At 39.3% G+C, this 25268-nt stretch overlaps 1 protein-coding gene across 6 annotated transcripts in view; it reads left to right on the forward strand.

The window, feature by feature from the left end:
* Positions 1-25268, forward strand: part of ATAD5 (ATPase family AAA domain containing 5) — a 60288-nt gene that overhangs the window by 33603 nt on the left and 1417 nt on the right. For 3 of the 6 annotated variants that reach the window (XM_053571027.1, XM_053571028.1, XM_053571030.1), the window contains exons 11-21: positions 2123-2219; positions 3259-3338; positions 4464-4606; positions 4841-4991; positions 10813-10989; positions 11665-11798; positions 12434-12527; positions 13504-13568; positions 16887-17067; positions 23574-23755; positions 24261-25123. In XM_053571027.1, coding sequence (XP_053427002.1) covers positions 2123-2219; positions 3259-3338; positions 4464-4606; positions 4841-4991; positions 10813-10989; positions 11665-11798; positions 12434-12527; positions 13504-13568; positions 16887-17067; positions 23574-23755; positions 24261-25123 — 2167 coding nt within the window. Of the gene's footprint in view, positions 1-2122; positions 2220-3258; positions 3339-4463; positions 4607-4840; positions 4992-10812; positions 10990-11664; positions 11799-12433; positions 12528-13503; positions 13569-16886; positions 17068-23573; positions 23756-24260; positions 25124-25268 lie in introns of those variants that run through there. The other 3 variants (XM_053571029.1, XM_053571031.1, XM_053571032.1) reach the window with 3 other exon arrangements.

A 25268-nucleotide genomic window follows, 5' to 3' on the forward strand; every position in this document is an offset into this window, starting at 1 on the left:
ACCCAAAATGCCTAACTTTTTGAGCACTGACATAATGGCACAAATGGAAAATTCCATACTTGACTTCATGCGACAGGATGCAGTCAAAATGCAGTCAGAACTTTCTTCCACACACAAAATTGTTAAAAATATTGTATAAAATTACTTATGGCTATATGTATAAGGGTATATGAACTGCAAATGAATTTCATGTTTAGGCTTGGGTCCTATCCCCAAGATACATCATTATATACATGCAAGTATTCCAAAATAAAAAAATAAAAAAAATCTGAAATCCAGGTGGCAGCTGTAGCTCAGTGGGTAAGGAGCCGGCCACATACATCCAGGCTGGCAGGTTCGAACCCAGCCTGGGCCAGCCAAACAACAATGACAACTGCAACAAAAAATAGCCAGGCATTGTGGCCGGCACCTGTAGTCCCAGCTACTTGGGAGGCTGAGGCAAGAGAATCACTTAAGCACAAGAGTTTGAGATTGCTGTGAGCTGTGATGGCACAGCACTCTACCAAGAGTGACATAGTGAGACTCTGTCTCAAAAAAAAAAAAAATCTGAAATCTAAAGCACTTCTGGTCTCAAACATTTTAGATAAGGGATGCTTAACCTGTAGTATGTATTTGATATAGAAGTCTCCTGTTGTCTTTTTAAAGTATTTTTATGCCTTTACTTCTGTTAAGTGAACCGTAGGTTACCTTACCTCCATAAATCCCATTGAGATTTTTATTTTGCTTTAATTTATAGATTAATTTGGAGGGAAATGCATCTTTACAATATTCAGTCTTCTCAGTTAAAAGTGTGGCATCTTGGCTCAGTGCCCGTAGCTCAGTGAGTGGGGCACCAGCTACATGCACCAAAGGTGGCGGGTTCAGGCCCAGCGTGGGCCTGCTAGACAACAATGGCAACTGCAACAAAAAATAGCTGGGCATTGTGGCGGGCACCTGTGGTCCCAGCTACATGGGAGGCTGAGACAGGAGAATCACTTAGGCCCAGGAGTTGGAGGTTGCTGTGAGTTGTGATGACACAGCACTCTACCGAGGGCAACATAATGAGACTCAAAAAAAAAAAAAAAAGTGTGGCATCTCTCTCTGTTACTCAGGTTGATTTTACTGGATGTTTTAATGTTTTTTTTTTTTTTTTTTTTGAGACAGAAAAAGTCATAAAACTATTGGGTTGGGCCTTGTGCCCAGCTCTAGGGCTTAGGCGATTCTCTTGCCTCCGCCTCCCGAGTAGCTGGGACTACAGGCGCCCGCCACAGCGCCCAGCTATTTTTTTGTTTCACTTTGGCCGGGCCAGGTTTGACTGCTACCCTCAGTATATGGGGCCGGCACCCTACCCACTGAGCCACAGGTGCCACCCTGTTTTAATGTTTTTTTTCTAGTGGACAAAAGAGGCTCCCCTAAGATAAAGCTGAGAAAATGTTTCTTGAGTGGTTATTAATTTAAATGTACACTTTTATACTTTTCATAAGATTATGGCAGTTTTTTAAGGGAGAAGAGTTTGGTGTGAAGAATTTTACATGTGAAGAGAGGAAGGGAGTCGGGGGACTTGGTGTGCTCTTACTTTGCAGGCACAGTGTAAGGGTGCATGGCACACCCCCTGGGAGAGGGACACAACTACAACAGGGGCTTCACCTAACAAATGCAGACAATATAACCTAATCATTTGTAACCTCACATTAATCTGAAATTTTAAAAAACGAATTTTAAATGTGATTTTAAGTTTTAAAGTTACCTTTTTGGTATTTTGTAAATGTAAATATATATATATATATATATATTTTTTTTTTTTATTGTTGGGGATTCATTGAGGGTACAATAAGCCAGGTTACACTGATTGCGATTGTTAGGTAAAGTCCCTCTTGTAAATGTAAATATTTTTTAACACATTAACTGCCATGTAACTTGTATTTAACGCAAGCTAGTTTTGACCCCAGGGTCTTGTGGAGCATATATAACTCACATGTCTCTTGACTTACTGTGGCTACAAAGAAAACAATTTTTTTTCCTACTGTGGCAGTCATTGTGTTAAAATACCTATTATTATATTGCAACAATAATGTAAATATCTAACAATACGTATATGCTTATGTCAAGGATCAAATACCTTAACATTTTATTTTTGCTTTAGATTCTGGAACTGAAGACATGCTCTGGACAGAAAAATATCAACCTCAGACTGCCAGTGAACTCATAGGCAATGAGTTAGCTATAAAAAAGTTACATAGGTTGGTAAAATTTGCAAAGGAATTGAGAAATAGTTGATGGATTTAGTTTCATTATTTATTTTGTTTATAATAAAATTTAGAAATTATGAAGTAATATTTTACATGGTAAAATCTTATTTAAAAAAGAATTGAGAGTGAAAAGTATCTTTTCTCACATTTTACTTCTAAGATATAACCACTGTTGAAAATTTTTCTAAAAGCTTTATAAAAAAAATTTTGTACATGTTTGTTCCTTTCTAATTTATGGGATTATATTCTACTAATTCAGTTCCTACATCCTACAATTCCTACATCCAAAAAGTTCTGAAAAATTAGTTTATTAATTATACAAAGTTTATTTTCTTTACACTTATTAGGAATTCATACTTTCTCTTAATAGAAATGTTATGTGATTTTAAATGTACTGTCCCAGGCCACATCAGGGGTATTATGTAAGATGTGGTGTACTTGTGTACAAAGTTACCTTTCTAATATCCGAAAAATTCCAGATTCTAAAACTACCTGGCCCAAAGGATTTCCTATAAGGAACTGTGGTACTAGTCTGAGTACTTGCATTGTTCTTGGTTCATTTAATCCTTAGATTAGCAGTATTTACTATAAGGTAAATAGTGTTATCCTCATCTCATGAAGAAACAGGCCTAGGGAGGCGGAGATACTTGTCCAGAGTCACGTAGGTAGAGAGTGGTGGAGGTGGGATTTAAATTCAGGCCGTCTAGCTCCAGACTAGAAGTTAATCTTTCTCCTTTACTTGGCATTTTGTATTAGACACCTTTCATGCCATCATACAGACTACCTCACTTCTTTTTAATTGCTGCATACTAATTTCTATTTGAGTATGCCATAAAGTATCTCTTCCCCGAATGGTGTACTTTTAGGTTTTCCTTTTCAGAGGCTAATATAAACAATGCTGCAGTGAATGTTCTTGCATGTATAATCTGAATAAATATGCCATTACTTTTCCCCAACAACCATTTTAACATAAAGTTTTAGAGGTATTTATGTTCTATATATTTTTATTAACATACATTTTCTGTGGCAGTTGGTTGAAAGACTGGAAAAGAAGAGCTGAATTGGAAGAAAGACAAAATTTGAAGGGAAAAAGAGATGAGAAACAGGAAGGTATTTTGAGTAATTTTTTTTTCCTTTCACTGAACATATTTAGAGTTAGATTAGCTAAAAATGTTAATGGAATTTCTTAATTGGACCAGGCACAGTAGCCTGTAATCTTAGCAATTCTGGAGGCTGAGTCAAAAGATCACTTGAAGTTAGGAGTTTGAGACCAGCCCATCTCTACAAAAAAATTAAAAAACTTATTCTGGGTGTGAGGGTGTGCTCCTGTAGTCCCAGCTCCTCTGTAGGCTGAGGTGGGACAATCACATGAGCTGAGGGATTCAAGGCTACAGTGAACTATAATTGTGCTAATGGCCTCCAGCCTGGGTGATAGAGCGAGACTCCGTCTCTAAAAATAAAAGTTTTTTTTTATTTTTGAGACAGAGTCTCACTCTGTTGTCCTGGGTTGAGTGCCATGGCATCATAGCTCATAGCCTCATAGCAACCTCAAACCCTTAGGCTTAAGAGATCCTCTTGCGGCTCAGTGCCTGTGGCTCAAGCAGCTAAGGCACCAGCCATATACACCTGAGCTGGCGGGTTCAAATCCAGCTCAGGCCCGCCAAATAACAATGACGGCTAGAACCAAAAAATAGCCGGATGTTGTGGCAGGCGCCTGTAATCCTAACTTCTTGGGAGGTGGAGGCAAGAAAATCGCTTGAGCCCAGGAGTTTGAGGTTGCTGTGAGCTGTGATGCCATGCCACTCTATCCAGGGTGACAATCCAGGGTGACAACTTGAGGCTCTGTCTCAAAAAAATAAAAAATAAAAGATATCCTCTTGCCTCAGGCTCCCACGTACTGGGACTACAGGCGCCTGCCACAATGCTGGGCTAGTTTTCCTATTTTTAGTAGAGACAGGGTCTTGCTGTTGCTCAGGCTGGTCTCAAACTCCTGAGCTCAAACAATCCACCTGCCTCAGCCTCCCAAAGTGTTAGCATTACAGGCATGAGCCATGAGCCACCATGCCTGGCTTAAAAATTTCTTAATTAGTGTTTTATAATTGATTTCTCACTTTTTCTAAATTTATTTTTCAGCATTTATTGGCAAGAAGTTTGTAATACTTAATCATTGGGTTTCATGACTTAGAATTTCTGACCAAGCAATTGTGATTTTATATGCATTTGAATGATTTTCAGATTTCATGGCTAGCATAGACTTTAAAGGCGGGTCAGATGATGAAGAAGAGAGTCGTCTTTGCAATACTGTTCTTATAACAGGGCCAACAGGAGTGGGAAAGACTGCTGCAGTGTATGCTTGTGCTCAGGAGCTTGGATTTAAGGTTAGTAGTAGCCGTGATGGAAGAAAGAATGTAAGAATTCATTCTTGGGCGGCACCTGTGGCTCAAAGGAGTAGGGCACCAGCCCCATATACCAGAGGTGGTGGGTTCAAACCTGGCCCCAGCCAAAAACTGCAAACAAACAAAAAAAGAAAAACAAGAGTTCATCCTTAATTACCCTTGAATTAAAAGAAAATATAAACCATTCTTCCTTTTTTTCCTGTTATTCTTCCTTAGATATTTGAAGTGAATGCCTCTTCCCAGCGCAGTGGTAGACAAATTCTATCTCAGCTGAAGGAAGCTACTCAGTCTCATCAAGTAGACAAACAAGGTGTAAACTCACAAAAACCCTGTTTTTTTAATAGCTACAACGTGGGCAAGTCACCAAGTAAGTAAATTATTTTCTCGAGGCCATAATCTTTTGAAGAAAATAATTTTAATTATCAGCATTTTTTTTTTTTTTTTTTTGAGACAGTGTCTCACCATGTCATCCTCAGTAGAGTGCTGTGGTGTAATAGCTCACAACAACCTTAAATTCTTGGGCTTCAGAAACGATTCTCTTGCTTTAACCTCCCAAGTAGCTGAAACTACAGGCGCCCACCACAACACCCAGCTATTTTGTTGTTATTGCTGTTGTTGTGCAGGCCCAGGCCAGGATCAACCCACCAGCCCCAGTGCATGTGGCATCCCTCCCACTATTTTTAAAACAAATCTGAAGACCATCAGTCTTTTCACACACTGATATTTTAATAAACACACACAGGGTGGCCATAAAGTTCTTGTGCAATTCAGTTTTAAATTACAATGCACTTTATGGCTACCCTGTATATATATGATAAGGGTTTTTGTTTTTTCTTGGGTTTTTTTGTTTTGTTTTTAAATTATATTTCATTGCTCATTTTTCTTTCTTTTTTTATCTTTTATTTTTTATTTTTTGTCATTCTTATTGTTGTTGAGACAGAGTCCCACCCTTTGCCCCTGAGCAGAGTGCAGTGGGCATAGTAGCTTACTGCAACCTTAGACTTGGGCTGTGGGCATCTCGCTGCCTCAGCCTCCGAAAGCTGCTGGGATTACAGGCGCTTGCTGCAGTGCCCGGCTGGATTTTTCCATTTTTTTCATGAGTTGGGATCTCATTCTCGCTCAGGTGGGTCTTGAACTCCTGAGCTCAAGCAATTCTCCCTCCTCAGCCTTCCACAGTGCTAGGATTACAGGCGTGAGCCACCACGCCTGGCAATAGGTAAGTTTTTTTTTTGTTGTTTGTTTGTTTTTTTGAGACAGAGCCTCAAGCTGTCACCCTGGGTAGAGTGCTGTGTGACATCACAGCTCACAGCAACCTCCAACTCTTGGGCTTAAGCAATTCTCCTGACGCTGCCTGATAAGGGCTTTTTATTTATTTATTTATTTATTTATTTTTGTAGAGACAGAGTCTCACTTTATTGCCCTCAGTAGAGTGCCATGGTGTCTCAGCTCACAGCAACCTCCAGCTCCTGGGCTTAGGCAATTCTCTTGCCTAAGCCTCCCAAGTAGGTGGGACTGCATGCCCCTGCCACAATGCCTGGTTATTTTTTTGTTGCAGTTTGGCTGGGGCCAGGCTCAAACCCGCCACCCTCGGTATATGGGGCCGGCACCCTACCCACTGAGTCACACGCACTGCCCCTGATAAGGGCTTTTTTAAAAGCATAACTACAGTATCATGGCTGGGTGCCTATATTTCAGTGGTTAGAGTGCTGGCCCCATGCACCAGGGATGACAGGTTTGAACCTGACCCTAGCCTGATTAACAAAATATAAAAAGAACTACAATATCATAATCAGACCTAACAAAATTAACTGTATTCCTTAAAATCATGTAAAACACAGTCTAAGGTCAGTTTTCTATTGTTTCAGATGGTCTGTTCAAATCAGGATCCAAACAAAGTCTATATTTAATATTTGATTAATATCTCTTAAATTTATTTTAATCTTTGTGACAGTTCCCTTTTTTTTTAATATGTCCTTTGTTTGTTAAAGAACCTGAATCAATTGTCATAGAATTTCACACATTTTGGATTTAACTGATAGTTAAGTTCTCATGGTATCAGTTAACAAATTCCTCTGGCCAATATTTCTTTTTTGTTTTGAGACAGAGTCTCACTTTTGTCACCCTCCATAGAGTGCTGTGCCATCATAGCTCACAACAACCTCAAATTCTTGGGCTCAAGTGATTCTCTTGCCTCAGCCTCCCAAGCAGCTGGAACTAGAGGCGCCCGCACAACGCCCGGCTATTTTTTTAGAGGTGGGATCTCACTCTTGCTTAGGCTGGTCTTGAACCTCAGGGTGAGTTCAGGGTAGTCTACCTGCCTTGCCCTCCCAGAGTGCTACAATTACTGGCATGAGCCCCGTGCCTGGCCCTCTTCCCAATATTTCTTGTAAACTGGTAGTTAGATCTGGGTTTTATTAGATTCAGGTTCTGTTTGGGGGGTAGTATACATGCATAGATAGGCCGTGCTCTTTTTCAAGTCCTTTTTTTTTTTTTGCATTTTTATTTTTTTTTTTGAAACAGTGTCTCTGTGTCCCAGGATATACCGTGTCATCATAGCTCACTGCAGCCTTGAAGTGCTGGGCTTATGAGATCCTCCTGCCTAAGCCATGTAAGCAGCTGGGACTACAGGCATGTGCCACAACACTTGGCTGATTTTTTTTTCTTCTATTTTTTCTCTCTCTTTTTTTTGTTTGAGGCAGAGTCTCACTTTGTTGCCCTCAGTAGAGTGCTGTGGCATCACAGCTCACAGCAACCTCCAACTCATGGGCTTAGGCAATTCTCTTGCCTCAGCCTCCCAAGTAGCTGGGACCACAGGTGCCCTCCGCAATGCCTGCCTATTTTTTGTTTGAGTCGGCCGGGGCTGGGTTTGAATCGGCCCCTTCAGTATATGGGGCTAACACCCTACTCACTGAACCACAGGCACCACCCAACACTTGGCTAATTTTTTAAAAAAAATTTTTGAGACAGAGTCTCACTATGTCACCGTTGGTAGAGTGCCGTAGCATCGCAGCTCACAGCAACCCCAAACTCTTGGGCATAAGCGATTCTCTTGCCTCAACTTTCCCAGTAGGTGGGACTACAGGCACCTGCCACAATGCCTTGCTGTTTTTTTTTTTTTTCTTCTTTTGTGCAGTTGTCATTGTTGTTTAGCTGCCCCAGGCCAGATTCCAACCTGCCAGCCTCAGTGTAGGTGGCTATTGCTGTAATCACTGTGGTAAGGGCACCAAGCTTAATTTTTAAAATATTTCGTGGAGATAGAGGTCTCACTATGTTGCCCAGGCTGATCTCAAACTCGTGGCGCCTTAAGTGATCCTCTTGTCTTGGCCTCCCAAAAGAGCTGGGATTACAGGCGTGAGTCACCTCGACCAGCTAGGTTGTGTACTTTCTATGACATAGCAGGAGATGAAGCCCACTTTTAGCAATGTTAAGGTTTGTCATTGAGTTCAACTGTTTTCTTTCTGACTCATGTATTATAAAGTTCTTTTATTTTTGAGACAGAGTCTCACTTTGTTGCCCTCATTAGAGTGTCATGGTGTAATAGCTCCAGAAACCTCAAACTCTTGTACTCAAGTGATCTTCTTGCCTCAGCCTCCCAAGTAGCTGAGACTACAGGCACACACCAGGCTATTTCTAGAGACAAGGTCTTGTTCTTGCTCAGGCTGGTCTGCAACTCCTGAGCTCAAGCAATCCACCTGCTTCAGCCTCCCAGAGTGGATTACAAAGTTTTGCCATCACTCTCTAATTTAATGGTAATTCACAATCATTAGTAATCTGTATCTAGTAGACTCATTTATTAGGGATTAAAAAATGATTATTTTTTAAACAGAGTCTTACTTTCTGGCCCTTGGTTGAGTGTCGTGGCATCATAGCTTATAGCAACCTCAAACTCCTGGGCTCAAGAGATCCTCGTGCCTCAGCCTCCCAAGTAGGTGGGACTACAGGTGCCTGCCACAATGCCCAGCTATTTTTAGAGATGTGGTCTTACTCTTGTTTAGGCTGGTCTTGAACTTTTGAGCTCGAGCAGTCCACCTGCCTCAGCTTCCCTGAGTGCTAGCATTATAGGCATGAGCCATGGCACCCAGCCTAAAAATGATGATTTTTGTAATTCAGCCTTTATGCATTTGTCAGAATTCTAAGAGGAAGTACTATCCCTCATCAACTATTTGGATACTTTGTAATACAATTCTTAGGCACAATAAATGCTTCATTCTTTGTTTTATTTACTGGATCTTAGAACAATGCTATCCTAGTCACCATGAAAGTTGACCAGGGAATTTTTCTGTAGTTTGTTTTTGTTTGTTTTGTTTTTAGTATTTTTGTGAAGTCATGGATTTGTACATATTTAAAATGTTTTGATCCTTTGTGCATTATTCTTTGTTGATTTTTAAGATTTTCTCTTCATTACTTTTTTTTTTTTTTGAGACACAGTCTTAGTCACCAGGGCTAGAGTGCTGTGGCATCAGCCTAGCTCTCAGCAACCTCAAACTCCTGGGCTAAAGCAGTCCTCTGCTTCAGCCTCCCAAGTAGTTGGGAGAACCGGTACCCATCACAATGCCTGGCTACTTTTTCTATGTTTAGGAGAGACAGAATCTCGCTCTTGCTCACGCTGGTCTTGAACTCCCAAGATCCTGGTGCCTCAGCCTCACAGAGTGCTAGGATTACAGGGATGAGCCACTATGCCTGGCCTTCTGTACTGGTTTTATGAAATTTAATTATGATGGGCCTTGGTGTAGTTTTCATCATGCTTTTTGTGATAGGGATTTGTTAAGCTTCTTAGATATGAGGGTTTATAGTTTTCATCAAATTTGGAGAAATTTCAACCATTATTTATTATGTTATTTTTCTGTCCTTGTTACTTCCTTGGTCAACTCCAGTTATAGGTATTTTAGACTACTTGAAGCTGTGTCACAGTTCACTATTGGTTGATTCAGTTTTTCTGTCTCTTTCCTCTTTGTATTTCAGTTTGGATATTCATTATTACTGTTTATTCAAGTGCATGTATTTCTGCAGTATCTGGTATGCTGTCACTGCCATTCAGTGTGGTTACCGTTGTTCAGAAATTCGATCTGGGTCATTTTTATATCTTCTGTGTGTGTGCTCACCGTGTGCTCCGTCTTCTGTGTGTGTGCTCCGTCATCTGGGTGTCTGCTCACCGTGTGCTCCGTCATCTGGGTGTCTGCTCACCATGTGCTCCGTCATCTGTGTGTCTGCTCACCGTGTGCTCCGTCATCTGGGTGTCTGCTCACCGTGTGCTCCGTCTTCTGGGTGTCTGTTCACCGTGTGCTCCGTCATCTGGGTGTCTCCTCATCGTGTGCTCCGTCTTCTGGGTGTTTGCTCACTGTGTGCTCTGTCTTCTGGGTTTTACATTCGGAATATGTTATAATAATAATTACTATTTCGGCTAGGTGTGGTCACTCAGACCTGTTATCCCAGCAGTTTTAGGAGGTAGGAGGACTATTGAGGCCAGAAATTCGTGACCAGCCCAACATTATTTGCTTTGAGAATGTGTATTTCAGCCAGATGCAGTGGCTCACACATGTAATCCTCGCACTCTGGGAGGATTGAGTTCAGGAGTTCAAGCCAGTCTGAGCAAGAACCAGATCAGGTCTACTAAAAATAGAAAAATGAGCCTGGTATAGTGGCATGTACTTCTGTAGTCCCAGGTACTTGGGTAGCTGAAGCAGGAAGACCTCTTAAGCCCAGGAGTTTGAGGTTTGCTGTGAGTTATGATGATGCAGCTAAACTCTATTCAAAGCAACAGAGTGAAACTCTGTCTCACCAAAAAAAAAAAAAAAAAGAAAGAAAGAAAGGAATGCATATTTCTATGGAAAAGAATGTCTTTTCCAAATGACCCAAATGACTGATAGGATAAATATAATGCAGTAATATTTGAATGTACAGAATATTTAAATGAAAGAAAATTTCTGTCTTTTATCCTTAACTGATAAGAGTAGAAATACAGAATGTGAATATCTTGCCACATGTATTATTTTATTTATTTTTTTTTTGTAGAGACAGAGTTCACTTTATGGCCCTCGGTAGAGTGCCGTGGCATCACACAGCTCACAGCAACCTCCAACTCCTGGGCTTAGGCGATTCTCCTGCCTCAGCCTCCCAAGTAGCTGGGACTACAGGCACATGTATTATTTTTAGAATATTTATTTTTTAATGCAATTTGTTTTTGGCAGAAAAATTAAACTCCCCTAAGAAAGTTGTTACATCACCAAGAAAACTACATCCACCATCACCGAGAAGTACTGGACCAAAGCGTGCACTTCCCCCTAAAACATTGGCAAATTATTTTACAGTATCTTCCAAACCAAAAAATAATGAAGAAACAGCAGCACTTCTAGCAAATAATAAAGGTAAGACATTACGTTGATGAAATAAGTTTTATGTATTTAAATATCAATGACCCTGACACATAAAAATAGGAATTTATTTTATAAGATCTAATTGCTTTTTATTTTTGCAGTTTTTGGCTGGGGCTGGGTTTGAACCCACCACCTCCGGCACATGGGGCCGGCGCCCTACTCCTTTGAGCCACAGGCACCACCCTCTAATTGCTTTTTATTAAACCTCAGCTACACTGAATGTCTACATTTAGAAGTTTTAATAGTTTCTTTCAGTTTTGATAATGGATTTAAATTTGAGTTTATTCTGTGGAAATATCCAGTATCCTAGTAAAAGTTGTTTTGCCAGGCTGGGCACAGTAACTCATGCCTGGAATCCTTGCACTCTGGGAGGCCAAGGCAGGTCGATTGCTTGAGCTCCGTGTTTAAGATGAGCCTGAGCAAGAGTGAGACCTTGTCTTTACTAAAAATTAAAAAAAAAAAAATTATCTGCAAGTTGTGGTGGGTACCTGTAGTCAGTAGACTAAGGCAAGAGGATCTCTTGATCCCAAAATTTGGAGGTTGCTGTGAGCTAGGCTGATGCCATGGCACTTGAGCCTGGGCAACAGAGTGAGACATTGTCTCAACAAAAGAAAACAAAACAAAAATGTTGATTTTAACTAAAATACTAATATTTTATGTATGCAGGAATCAAAAATTCTTTTGAACAAAAACAAATTGCTAAGACTAATTCTACAAATGCATCTAAGTCAAATGTCAGAGAATTTGGAGCCGAGGAACCTGGCAGGAAAAATGCAACATCTCTTATTCTTTTTGAGGAGGTAGGGTTATAGAAGTATACATTTATGATATTTCTTTTTTTTTCTTTTTTTATTGTTGGGGATTCATTGAGGGTACAATAAGCCAGGTTACACTGATTGCAATTGTTAGGTAAAGTCCCTCTTGCAATCATGTCTTGCCCCCATAAAGTGTGACACACACCAAGGCCCCACCCCCCTCCCTCCGTCCCTCTTTCTGCTCCCCCCCCCCACATTTATGATATTTCATGATAAAATCTTTTTTAAAGATGACTATGTTTTGTTATTAAGAAGTATAAAATAGCAAAAAAAGTAATGAATTCATCTATTTGAAATCAAAGCAAATGAAACCATCAACTCTAGAATTTTTGAGGAAAACAAAATTCATGGTTACTGATTATTCAATGATTACAGAATTTATTCTGATTGAAACTTATCGAATACAGGTGTCTGCATATATTTACTTTTCATGTTTGACATTTAATTATTTTAAAATTTATTTATGGTGTAAAACATTGTAAATTTTCAGTGGGCTGAATTCACACTTCATAAATTCACAGATGTTGTTTCTAATAGACATAGTATACTTAGTAGATATCAGTGTGTTGTTACTTACTAGATATCAGTGTTACATTAATATTCTATTAAACGGTTTGTAGGTTGATGTAATTTTTGATGAAGATGCTGGGTTTTTGAATGCAATCAAAACATTCATGGCAACGACTAAACGACCTGTAATCCTTACAACAAGTGGTAGGTAACAGTGGTTTTAATACTGTTAATTACTTTTGGTTAAAAATATTTGATGAGTGCGGCGCCTGTGGCTCAGTGAGCATGGCGCCAGCCCCATATGCCAAGGGTGGCGGGTTCAAACCCAGCCCCGGCCAAACTGCAACAACAACAAAAAAATATTTGATGAAACCTTCTAATTGTGGTTAAAAATATTCCTTTAAAAGTCAGCCAGTTATATCTTTTTTTCTAAAATGAGGAAGCACCTAGATATTTTTCAAATAATTATTGAAATTTGCAATTGATTTGCATCCTTGAGTTATTATAAAAATATATTACCTCACAAATAGCAATAGCTTTTTAAAAATGTATGTTACTTTGGGTCACTGTGTTGATATCTAGGAAGCTGAGAATAGCCTAAAATGCAGGTAGAAAAATTTATAGACTATTTTTTGTTGGGGAAAATATCAGATTCTTCTCCTTGCCTCTTTATCATATCTATAATTAGATCACCAAACCGCAGGTAGTGGTCAAGATTTTTTATAGAACCCAGTCTTTCTTCTGTTCAGTATGTTAATATTGAATTTAAGCATTCCTTGGTCCCTGATAACACTCTCATGTAGATTATTATGTATTTTAGGTAAAGTAAATCATCATCAGCCTAATAGAATCAATTCACCTTCTCAAGAATTAGCATTAAGTTTTTTTTTTTTTTTTGAGATGGAGTTTCACTATGTTGCCTTCAGTAGAGTGTGGTAGCGTCTCTAAAAATAGGCAGACGTTGTGGTGGATACCTGTAGTCCCAGCTACTTGGAAGGCTGAGGCAAGAGAATCACCTCGCTTGGTCCCAAGAGTTTGAGGTTGCTGTGAGCTGTGATGTCATGGCACTCTACCGAGGGCAACAAAAAAAAGACTCTGTCTCAAAAAAAAGAAAAAACATAACTGGGAAAAGTTATTTAGTGGTCTTAATGCTTAAAAAAATGTTTTCTTATGTGTATAGATCCAACATTTAGTTTAATGTTTGACGGTTGCTTTGAAGAAATCAATTTCAGTGCTCCTTCCTTGGTAAGTTTTGAATTTTAATGATCATAAATTACATGTAACAATTATTTAAAAGGTGGTTTATTATTTTTCTATTTTTGTATTTGTAACTGGTTGTGGGTTGTGTTAAATTTAGTTATAATTTTAAAATGTAGTTGCTAAAGATATGTTCAAATTTTTAAGTTTTAGGAAACTTACTGCTTTTTTGCTGTAAAATGTTTTTTTTCAAATATATAAATTTTCACTGGACTCTGGCATTCACTGGGTTTTTTCTAGTAACAGTAGTTTATTGAAGTAAAATTTAAATACAGTTAAAATGCACTTATCTTACATGTGTAACTTGAAGAATGTTTTGTTTTTTGTTTTTTTGTAGAGACAAAGTCTCACTGTACTGCCCTCGGGTAGGGTGCCGTGGCGTCACACGGCTCACAGCAACCTCTAACTCTTGGGCTTACGCGATTCTCTTGCCTCAGCCTCCTGAGCAGCTGGGACTACAGGCGCGTGCCACAACGCCCGGCTATTTTTTTGTTGCAGTTTGGCCGGGTCTGGGTTTGAACCCGCCACCCTCGGCATATGGGGCTGGCGCCCTACTCACTGAGCCACAGGCGCCGCCCTGAAGAATGTTAACATATGCAAAAAGATCAATATATGGAGCATTTCCATTACTTCCAAAAGTTCTTGTGGTCCCTTTGTAGTCAGCATCCCCTTCTCCATCAGAAGTAGCCTTTTTTTTTATGATGAATGATGCACTTTATTTCACTTCTACATTTTTTTTTTTTTTTTTGAGACAGTCTCACTACATCCCCCTCAGTAGAGTGTGATGGTGTCACAACTCACAGCAACCTCAGACTTGGGCTTAAGTGATTTTCTTGCCTCAGCCTCCCAAGTAGCTGGGACTACAGACACCCGCTACAATGCCCAGCTAATTTTTGGTTGTAGTTGTCATTGTTGTTTGGCAGGCCTGGGCTGGATTCGAACCCGCCAGCTCCGGTGTATGTGGCTGGGGCCCTAGCTGCTGAGCTACAGGCGCTGAGCCTTTCACATCTTTCTTTAAACTTTCTCTTAGGTATTTGGTATTTTTAGTGCTGTGATTTTATTCTTTTTTTAAATTTTCTATGTTTTTTTGCAATTATTTACAAATACAAGTGATTTTTTTTGTATGCTAACATTGTTATTCATGACTTTTTAACAGTTCACTGATGATTTCTAGTTGTTTTTCCTTTATTTATTTTCCTGGCCTTACTTGACAGAATTGAGCTACAGTATTATGTTGAAAATAGTCATTCTTGCTTTATTTCTAACACTTCTAGGATGTTTGTAGTCTTTAAAATGGACCCCCATGGAGGCCAGGAGGTTGAGACTAGCATGGGGCAACGTAGTGAGAGCCAGTCTCTACAAAAAATAAAATAAAAAATTAGCCAGGCATGTAGCTGGGCACGGTGGCTTACACCTGTAATCCTAGCACTCTGGGAGGCGGAGGCAAGTAGATTGCCTTAGCTCATGAGTTTGAGAGCAGCCTGATCCAGAGTGAGACCCCATCTCTAAAAATAGCCAGGCATCGTGGTGAGCACCGGTAGTCCCAGCTACTTGGGAAGCTGAGGCAAGAGAATTGCTTGAGCCCAAGAGTTTGAGGTTGCTGTGAGCTATGACGCCATGGACGCTCTTCTGAGGGTGACAAAATGAGACTCTGTCTCAAGGAAAAAAAAAAAGTTAACCAGGCATGGTGTCAGGTGCCTGTAGTTCCAGGTACTCATGAGGCTGAGGCAGCAGGATTACTTGAGCCCAGGAGTTCAGTGCTACAGTGACCTATGGTGATACCACAGTACTCAAGCCAGGGCAATAGAGCCAAGACCCTATCTCAAAATTTGTTTTTAAATTTCTCTTCAGTTATTTTAGTTTCAACTGGGCTGCTTTTGATCTCATGAATGAGAAATTCCAGGATGAGCCAGTGATTTGAGTCTTTTTATTTATTTTTTTTTTTGAGACAGAGTTTCACTTTGTCACCCTTGGTAGAGCTCTGTGGCATCACAGCTCACAGCAACCTCCAGCTCTTAGGCTTAGGCAATTCTCTTGCCTCAGTCTCCTGATTAGCTGGGACTAAAGGTACCTGCCACAACACCTGGCTTTTTTTTCGTTGCAGTTTGGCCGGGGATGGGTTTGAACCCGCCACCCTCGGTATATGTGTCTGGTGCCCTACTCACTGAGCCACAGGCGCCGCCTCTATCTGAGTTTTACTGCTCCTGCTGCAGCATGCTTTCAAAAAATCAATTTAAAAGTGGCAGCAAAGGGGACTCTGAGGACTAAGAATCTCCCTGGGCTATTTGCTTTGCCCATGTGTTGATTTCCCCTACAGTTTTTATCTGCTTGTATTTATTCTCGTGACTTAAAGTAGCTGACGGCCGGATTTATCTGAGAGCGGCTTTTCTTTCCTTATTGAAAGCAGAAGTCCCAGTTTATGGAAAACAGAAGTCCCAGAAGTATGCAGAAGTAATTCTTATCTATAGAATAAAGTCAAACATTTCACAGGGATAAATAAGTATTGTATTTTGAGATAATCTTACTCTATGACCCTGGGTAGAGTGCCATGGTGTCACGGCTCACAGCAACCTCAAACTCCTGGGCTCAAGTGTTCCTCCTGCCTCAGCCTCTTGAGTAGCTGAGACTATAGGCACCCACCACAACACCTGGCTATTTTTTCTATTTTTAGTGGAGAGGATCTTCTCTTGCTCAGTCTGGTCTCAAACTCCTGAGCTCAAGCAATCTACCCACCTTGGCTTCCCAGAGTGCTAGGATTACAGGTGTGAGCCACCATGCCCACCCCAAAAATAGTTTTTTTAATTGCCTTATTTAGTATAGTGAAAATGCTAATAGTCTTATATGAAATCCATGAAATGTAAATATAATTTTATTTGTTCTAGCTTTCCAAGGTAAAAACTTTTTATAAACAACAATGGAGATAGAATTGTATTGTTATTAAAAAAATGATAGCAATATAACTGACACGCTAAATAAAATGAGAAAATTCGTTTTGTCCATTTACTATCAACAAATCAAATGTTTTTTGATTTTTTTCCCTTTTATTTCTTTTTTACTTACATAGATGCATTTATGTACTCATTGATAGAATTTTCCAGCTCTTAATTTAAAAATTATGTATTTTTCAGTGTTATAGTAGTCATATTTACAATTTTGGTGGCTGTAAAATATTCTTTCAAGCTATACTATGACTTAATCCTAAGGGATTTTTTTCCATGTATATAAATTGCCCCCATGTTTAGACTGGAGAATCTCCTGCTGTGTCTGTTAGCTCTGCAACTAACCACGTTTCTCTCTGTTTTTAAGCTGAATGTTGCAAGCTACCTACAAATGATCTGCTTAACTGAAAATTTTAGAACTGATATAAAAGACTTTGTAACCTTGTTAACTGCAAATGCTTGTGATATTAGAAAAAGTATCCTCTACTTACAATTCTGGATTAAAAGTGGAGGTGGATTTTTAGAAGAAAGGCCATTGACACTTTGCCGTAAGTTGATCTGTTATAAAAGAAATCTGTATGGTGGAACCCTATTTTAAAATCTATGCTTGGGCGGCACCTGTGGCCCAGTGAGTAGGGCGCCGGCCCCATATACTGAGGGTGGTGGTTTCAAACCTGGCCCTGGCCGAACTGCAACAAAAAATAGCCGGGCACTGTGGCGGGTGCCTGTAGTCCCAGCTACTCGGGAGGCTGAGGCAAGAGAATCGCCTAAGCCCTCTGAGCTGGAGGTTGCTGTAAGCTGTGACGTCATGCTACTCTACCGTGAGCGACAAAGTGAGACACTGTCTCTAAAATAAATAAGTAATAAAATAAAATAAAATCTATGCTTATACTAAAATATTTGAAAGATTATAAAAATTTTGAGCATTTAGTTTTTATGATAATCTTCAAAATAAATATATATGCCAAGTTTATTCATGAAAAGTCTTGTAAACATTAAATGTGGGGTCCATAGAATTAAACTGGAGGAAACATGGATTCTTCTCCTAACTATACTATTTTTTTTTTTCTTTTTGAAACAAACATTTTATTTTGGAACAATTTTAGATTTATAGATAAGATGCAAAGATAGTGCAGAGGGTTGCCGACTAGGCCTCCCCCAACTCTCCCAATTGTTCATCTCTGCATCACTGTGATACATTTGTCAAAACCAAGAAACTAACACAGGCACATTATTATTAACTAAAGCCCACATGTTATTTGGATTTTCCCAGTTTTTTGCATTGCTCTCTTTCTGTCCCAGGATACAAGCAGCTATACTATTTTTTTAATCTCCAAAATTCAGTTTATCTCTTTGATCCTCTTTATTCACCTTGAAAAATGAGAGGTTAGAACTAGATAATCTTTTCATTGTGTAGTTCTTGTAAGATTATTAAAGTAATGAATGATCTCGTTGTTTTGTTTTGTTTTGTTTTTTTGTTTTGTTTTGTTTTGTTTTGTTTTTTTAAAGAAATGCCCCCTATTTCCTTTCCTGCCCCAAAGTTTTTTCTTTCTGTCTTTTTGTAAGAGGGAGGGTCTTGCCATGTTGCCCAGGCCATAGTGCAGTGGCTGTTCACAAGGGTGAACATATTCTAAAACTCCAGGCTTAACAATCCTTCTATCTCAGCCTCTTGCATAGTTGGGATTGCAGGAATGGGCCATTGCACCTGGCTTCCTCCCCAGAAGTTTGACTGTTAAAATTTTCAAACTGGGGCGGCGCCTGTGGCTCAGTCAGTAGAGTGCTGGCCCCATCTACCGAGGGTGACGGGTTCAAACCCAGCCCCGGCCAAACTGCAACCAAAAAATAGCCGGGCGTTGTGGCAGGCGCCTGTAGTCCCAGCTACTCGGGAGGCTGAGGCAAGAGAATCACTTAAGCCCAGGAGTTGGAGGTTACTGTGAGCTGTGTGAGGCCACGGCACTCTACCGAGGGCCATAAAGTGAGACTCTGTCTCTATAAAAAAAAAAAATTTTTTTCAAACTGTTACTTACACATTTATAAATATATGCTTTCTTATAAAACACATATATTTATAATTAGTAATTTTTTCTCTTATTAAAAACATTGTGACTATATATATGTGTAATTATTTTTTTTTGTGACAAGGTTTCACTATGTTGTGCTTGGTAGAGTGCCATGGCGTCACAGCTCACAGCAACCTCAAACTCTTGGGCTTAAGCGATTCTCTTGCCTCAGCCTCCCAAGTAGCTGGGACTACAAGCGCTTACCACAATGCGCAGCTATTTTTTGTTGCAGTTGTCATTGTTTAGTTGGCTGGGGCTGGCGCTGTTACCACTGTGCTATGGCCACCAAGCCCGATTTTTTTTTTTTTTTTGAGACAGAATCTCACTTTGTTGCTTTGGGCGGAATGCTGTGGTGTCATAGCTCACAGCAACTTAAAACTTGGGCTCAAGCAATCCTCTTGCCTCAGCCTTCCAAGTAGCTGGGACTACAGGCATTCACCACAACGCTTGGCTACTTTTTAGAGAAGAGGTCTTAAAAAAAATACCCAGCTCTTGCTCAGGCTGGTCTTGAACTTGTGAGTGCAAGCAATCCAACCCCTCAGCCTCCCAAAGTGCTAGGATTACAGGCATGAGCCACTGCACCCAGCTTTATATATATAAATTTTGTGTGGCTATAATGTATGATCGTTTTTAGCTTCAATAGTTTTTAATTCTGTCTTTGCTAAGAACTTTATTATTTCAGAAATGCTTTTATTTTTTATTATTCTTTGATCATCACTGCTACTTAATTCAAGTCACAGACTTTTTTGAGTACTTTTTCCATGCCAGAGCCTGTGTTAACATAAATATGACATAGTTCCTTTCCTAAGTTCATAGTTTGTGATTTCCATGCTTCATTCCTGCAGTTCTTTAGTTACAAATTTTGCTTATACAAATACACAGTATTTAAATAAAACCAATGTGAAATTCTGTGATATTAGTCCTCTTTCAGTTTTTTCTTTTTAATTAGTTCAAAATTTTAACATATTCTTTTTCAAAGTAGACACACCTGTATATTTAATTCGGTGTAAGCTGGTAGCTTTAACTATTTTTCAAATGTAAATATATATTCTTACCAGGCAAGGTGGCTCATGCCTATAATCTCAGCACTTTGGAAGGCCAAGGTGGGAGGATTGCTTGAGAACAAGAGTTTGAGAGTAGCCTGGGCAACATAGCAACAAGACCCCATCTCTAAAAAAATTTTTTTTAAATAAATATAATAAATACTGCATAACACATGGAATTGGTTAATAACTATTGCCATACCACGCTATATAAATTGCTATACCCAGAACTTTAGAAGACAGAAACAAAGTGTAGTATAGTTTCTCTTCTTAAATATCTTATTTTATATGTATTTTATTCCTGCCTTTTTTAGAACACACAGACATATACTTATTAGAAATTCAAACAATATAGAATTATATAAAGCAGTATTTTTCAGTGTTGTATTTATTTTGGGGGGGCAGTTTAAAAAGAGGATTTAGTTCTTTTACTTGCCTAAAGGTCTTCATCTACAAATTAAACAAAAGCAAACACAAATTACAAGTTCTTATTTAAATTTTTAAAATTTTGGTTAAAGTAAATTTTTGAATGTTCTAAAGCTACCTAAATGTGCTAATCTATGTACAAGTAATAATGTGGACTACATCAATAGGCATACATTCTTTCTTCATCTTATAGTGTGGTAGGAAAGAGAAGAAAAGTAAATAAAATAATTAACATAATTCAAAATATAATAGGTGCAGTTGCAGTGTTTATGGAAGCAGAGAAAGCGGATGTGGGAGGAAAGAGGTAATAATTGAGTTAGGGAAGCACAGAGATGGCTTTATCAAGGAGATGGTATTTGAGTAGATTTTAAAAATGCCTACAGTTTTCACAAAATAGGACCTAGGTTTTTATGGTAAAGAGTGTATATTAAGCAATACAAAGTATAGGAGTAGGAAAGCCTAGGGTTTATTTTAAGAGCAAGACTATCTTTTTCAGTGTTTTAACTCTCAAGGCACACTTAAATTATCTTGATCAAGAACAAGTAAAAAGAGAATATACTTATTGTGCTTTGAGCTTTTTGAAAATAATTAATGATCTTTTCGCAATACACCTAAGATCCTTTCATAGCACACCTGCACCCCAGTTGAAAATCATTGGTATAAAGTAAGAAGTAAAACATAGTCCCCTACTTAATGGTGGCCACTGTTAGACCTTTTTCTATGCATATAAAATATTGATAGATATTTATTTAACAAAATTAACCACAGGCGGTGCCTGTGGCTCACTGGGTAGGGCACTGGCACCATATACCAATGGTGGCGGGTTCAAACCCGGCCCCGGCCAAACTGCAACAAAAAAATAGCCAGGCATTGTGTCTCTTAAAAAAAAAGAAAAAATTAACCAATACAAAAATTAATTTTATTCATTTGTTGATTTTTTATTTTTGTTGAGACGGAGTCTCACTATGTTGCCCTAGGTAGAATGCTGTGGTGTCACAGCTCACAGCAACCTCAAACTCTTGGGCTTAAGCCATTCTCTTGCTTTAGCCTCCCAAATAGCTAGGACTATAGGCGCTCACCACAATGCCCGGCTATCTTTTGTTGCAGTTGTCGTTGTTTGGCTAGCCCAGGCTGGTTTAGAACCCATCAGCCTCGGTGTATGTGGCTGTTACCCTAACCACTGTGCTAGGGGGGCTGAGCCTTTTTTGTTTAATTATTTTGATAGAGTCCCACTCTATTACCCTGGCTAGAGTGCAGTGGAATTATAAGCTCACTGCAACTTCAAACTTATGGGATTAAGTGATTCTTTTGCCTCAGCCTCCTGAGTAGCTAGCACTACAAGCATGTACCACTATACATAACTAATTTTGGGGGGTTTTGTAAGGATGGGGTCTCTCTGTGTTGCTCAGGCTGGTCTTAACCTCTGGGGCTCAAGCGATCCTCCTGCTTCAGCCTCTGAAAGTGCTGGGATAACAAGCATGAACCACCATGCCTGGCCAGCAATTATTTTTAACTCAGAAATACATTTTTTTTTTTTTTTTTTTTCATTTTTGTAGAGATAGTTGTGCTCTGTTGCCTGGGCTGGAGTCCCGTGGCCTCAGCCTAGCTTACAGCAACTTCAAATTCATGGGCACAAACAATCCTCCTACCTCACGCTTCCAAATAGCTCAGCCTACAGGCACATACCATCGCTCCCGGCTAATTTTTTTTTTTTAGAGACAGAGTCTCACTTTATCACCATCGGTAGAGGGCCATGGCTTCACAGCTCACAACAACCTCCAACTCCTGGGCTTAAGCGATTCTCTTGCCTCAGCCTCCCGAGTAGCTGGGACTACAGGTGCCTGCCAGAACACCCAGCTATTTTTTTGTTGCAATTTGGCCAGGGCTGGGTTCAAACCTGTTATCCTTGGTATATGGGGCTGGTGCTCTACCCACTGAGCAACAGGCACCGTCCTAATCTTTTTTTTTCTTTTTTTCCCAATAGAAATGGGGTCTCTCTGTGTTGCTTAGACTGTTCTTAACCTCTGGGGCTTAAGCTGTCCTCCTGCCTCAGCCTCTCAGGGTGTTAGCATTATAGGTATGAGGCACTATGCCCAGCCTACCTCAGCAATTTACTGTCAGCACATACGGTTCTAATCTGTTTTTCTTTTTTTGAGACACTCTCCCTCTATTGCCCAGGTTTGAGTGCCATGGCATCAGCCTACCTCAGAGCAACCTCAAACTCCTAGGCTCAAGTGATTTCCTGCCTCAGTCTCCTGAGTGCTGGGATTACAGGTGTTGGTCACAACACTCCACTATTTTTTTTCTATTTTTAGTAGAGACAGGGTCTCACTTTGCTTAGGCTGGTCTCAAACTCCTGAGCTCAAGTGATCCTACTGCCTTGGCCTCCCAGAGTGCTAGGATTACAGGTGTGTGCTGCCGCACTTGGCCACTAACTCTTTCTTTTTTACAGCTGCCTGCTATTGCATAGACTGAGTGGAGGTACCATAATTTAATTAATTATTAGTTATTTATAAACATTTAAATTATCTTCAATTTGTCATTATAGTAAAGTGCAGTGAATATCTTTTTTTTTTTTTTTTTTTTTGAGACAGAGGCTCACTTTATCGCTCTTGATAGAGTGCTTTGGCGTCACAGAGCTCACAGCAACCTCCAACTTCTGGGCTTAAGCGATTCTCCTGCCTCAGCCCCCCAAGTAGCTGGGATTACAGGCGCCCACCACAACGCCTGGCTATTTTTTGTTGCCATTTGGCTGGGGCCGGGTTCAAACTCGCCACCCTTGGTATATGGGGCCAGCACCCTACCCACTGAGCCACAGGTGCCGCCCAATTATCAGTATTTTAATTTTGACAATTTAACAGATGAAACAAATACAAGGTCTTATCTTAAATTTGCATTTCCATGTTCACACGTGAAATCATGTATCTTTTTGTTAGATCTTTAAATTTATTATATATTTTTTCTTCTGTGATTTGCTTGTCCCAGTCCTATATTTTTCTGTTGGATTGTTTCAAAATCACCCTTGTGCCCCCCCATCACCTAACTTAGTTTATGTTTTATTAGAAGTAATGCTTCATATTATATTCTTAATGAATTAGACATATTTATAGAGAAGAACAAAATGGGGGTATGGATTCAAAAGATGTCACAGGACTAGGATTCTATTTTATTTATTTATTTATTTATTTTTAGACAAAGTTTCACTTTGTCACCCTTGGTAGGGTGCCATGGTGTCATAGCTCGTAACAACCTTAAACCCCTGGGCTTAAGCGATTCTCTTGCCTCAGCCTCCCAAGTAGCTGGGACTACAGGTGCCCGCCACAACACCCGGCTATTTTCTGTTGCAGTTGTCATTGTTGTTTTGCAGGCCCAGGCTGGGCTTGAATCCACCAGCTTGGGTGTATGTGGCTGGTGCCGTAACCACTGTGCTACGGGCACCAGCCAGGACCTAGGACTTTAAATAATTGTTTGATACAATTTATTTAAAATATATATAGCTAAAATTTTCTTTTATTAATTTTATAGGAGGAAATAGCAGAAATGTACAGCTAGTTTGCTCTGAAGACGGCCCTGATTCCAAAAATAACCTTAAAAATACTAAAAAGAGTCATGCAGATGTTCCCAGATGTGACACTGGCTGTGTTGAGACCTTCTTCGGCCTTAAGAACATTTTTTCCCCTTCTGAAGACTTATTTTCATTTTTAAAGGTATTTTCAATGTCTGTTTTGGAATATTGAATTTATATTCATTCTTCCCAATACTAACTCCTATCTTTTGCATCTTAAAGTTAACTTACAATTTGCCTGTAGTTTTGATAGGCTTTACAGCTCTGATTTTAACATAGGCCACCACATTGACAAACGGTGCATAGGCATTGCTCTAAATGTGTATTATGGGATTTTGAATAAAATTAGAAAATTTTTCATATAAATAGGCAATTTGAGAGCACTAGTTTTTAAAGAAATGAGTTTCTAATTATAATTCCAATATAACTAAATATTAGAGAATTTCATTCTCCAGATTCACCATCCAAATATAATGTTTAGACTCATAATACTGTTCTGATGTATTAAGTGTAGGTTAATAAAATTGAGAGGTAGTGACTCAGTGTTTTGAAGATAGAATAGGAAAAACACTTATGCTCCGATTCATATAGGTAGGAAAAGGTTCAAACTATGTACTGTTATAACATTTACCAAAATTGTTTTTCAGCACAAAATCACAACAAAAGAAGAATGGCATAAACTCATTCAGCTTCTTAGGGAATTCCAAATGCAGAACGTGGAGTTTTTATATAGTAATCTTGAATTCATTCTACCATTACCAGTTTGCATCATTCCAGAAACAGAAAACCTTTGTGGCTCCTCAGTAACTGTGGATGCCAGTGCAGCAACAAAAAATATGAAATGTCTTTCCAGGAAACATTCTAGAGAGCAGCCATCAAAAAAGTCAAAGAAAAAGAAACAAAGGAAAAAGATGGTGATCTTAGATGATAGTGACTTATTTGACACTGAATTGAGCTTTCCTGATGAATGTGTTAGCCTCTCCCCTGTGTCATCTTCCTCAAATTCAGAAGAAAGCAAAGCCAGAGGCAAAGAAAGCAATCCAGAGACCAAGAAACTAAACAAATGTCTTGAGTCTAACACTGCATCTATTTCTCATCCTCCTAAAACACCAGCAGAAAAAAAATGTTCTTCCCTTGTTTCTCATTGTTTAAATTCTCTCACTGAGTTCCTGGATAACATGTCCTTCTTAGATGCCCTTTTAACTGATGTAAGGGAACAAAAGGAATTTGGTAAAAATGACTTTAGTTGGACAAACGCAAAGGTTAAAAGTGGACTTTGTGATGAGTTTAGTCTCGAGAGTAATGATGAATGGACTTCTCAAAGCTCTGGAGAATTAAAGGCAGCTGCAGAAGCTCTCAGCTTTACTAAATGTTCTTCTACTATTTCAAAAGCATTGGAAACTTTGAATTCTTGCAAGAAATTAGGAAGAGATCCAACCAACGAACTTACTTTTTATGTTTCACAAAAGCGCAAGAATGTATACTTTAGTCAGTCAGCAGCTAATTTAGAGTAAGTGTTACTTCCTTTTACTTTTTATTTTTCAGGAATAAATGGGAAATGGGAAATCATTAGAGTTTTGTCTTACTACTTTTAAAACGGCAGGCTATTGATCATGATAAGCCCTTAATTATGTAGCTTCTAATGAAGTAGCTAA

The sequence above is a fragment of the Nycticebus coucang genome, chromosome 18, assembly GCF_027406575.1.
Source record: "Nycticebus coucang isolate mNycCou1 chromosome 18, mNycCou1.pri, whole genome shotgun sequence".
Classification (NCBI taxonomy): Eukaryota; Metazoa; Chordata; class Mammalia; order Primates; family Lorisidae; genus Nycticebus; species Nycticebus coucang.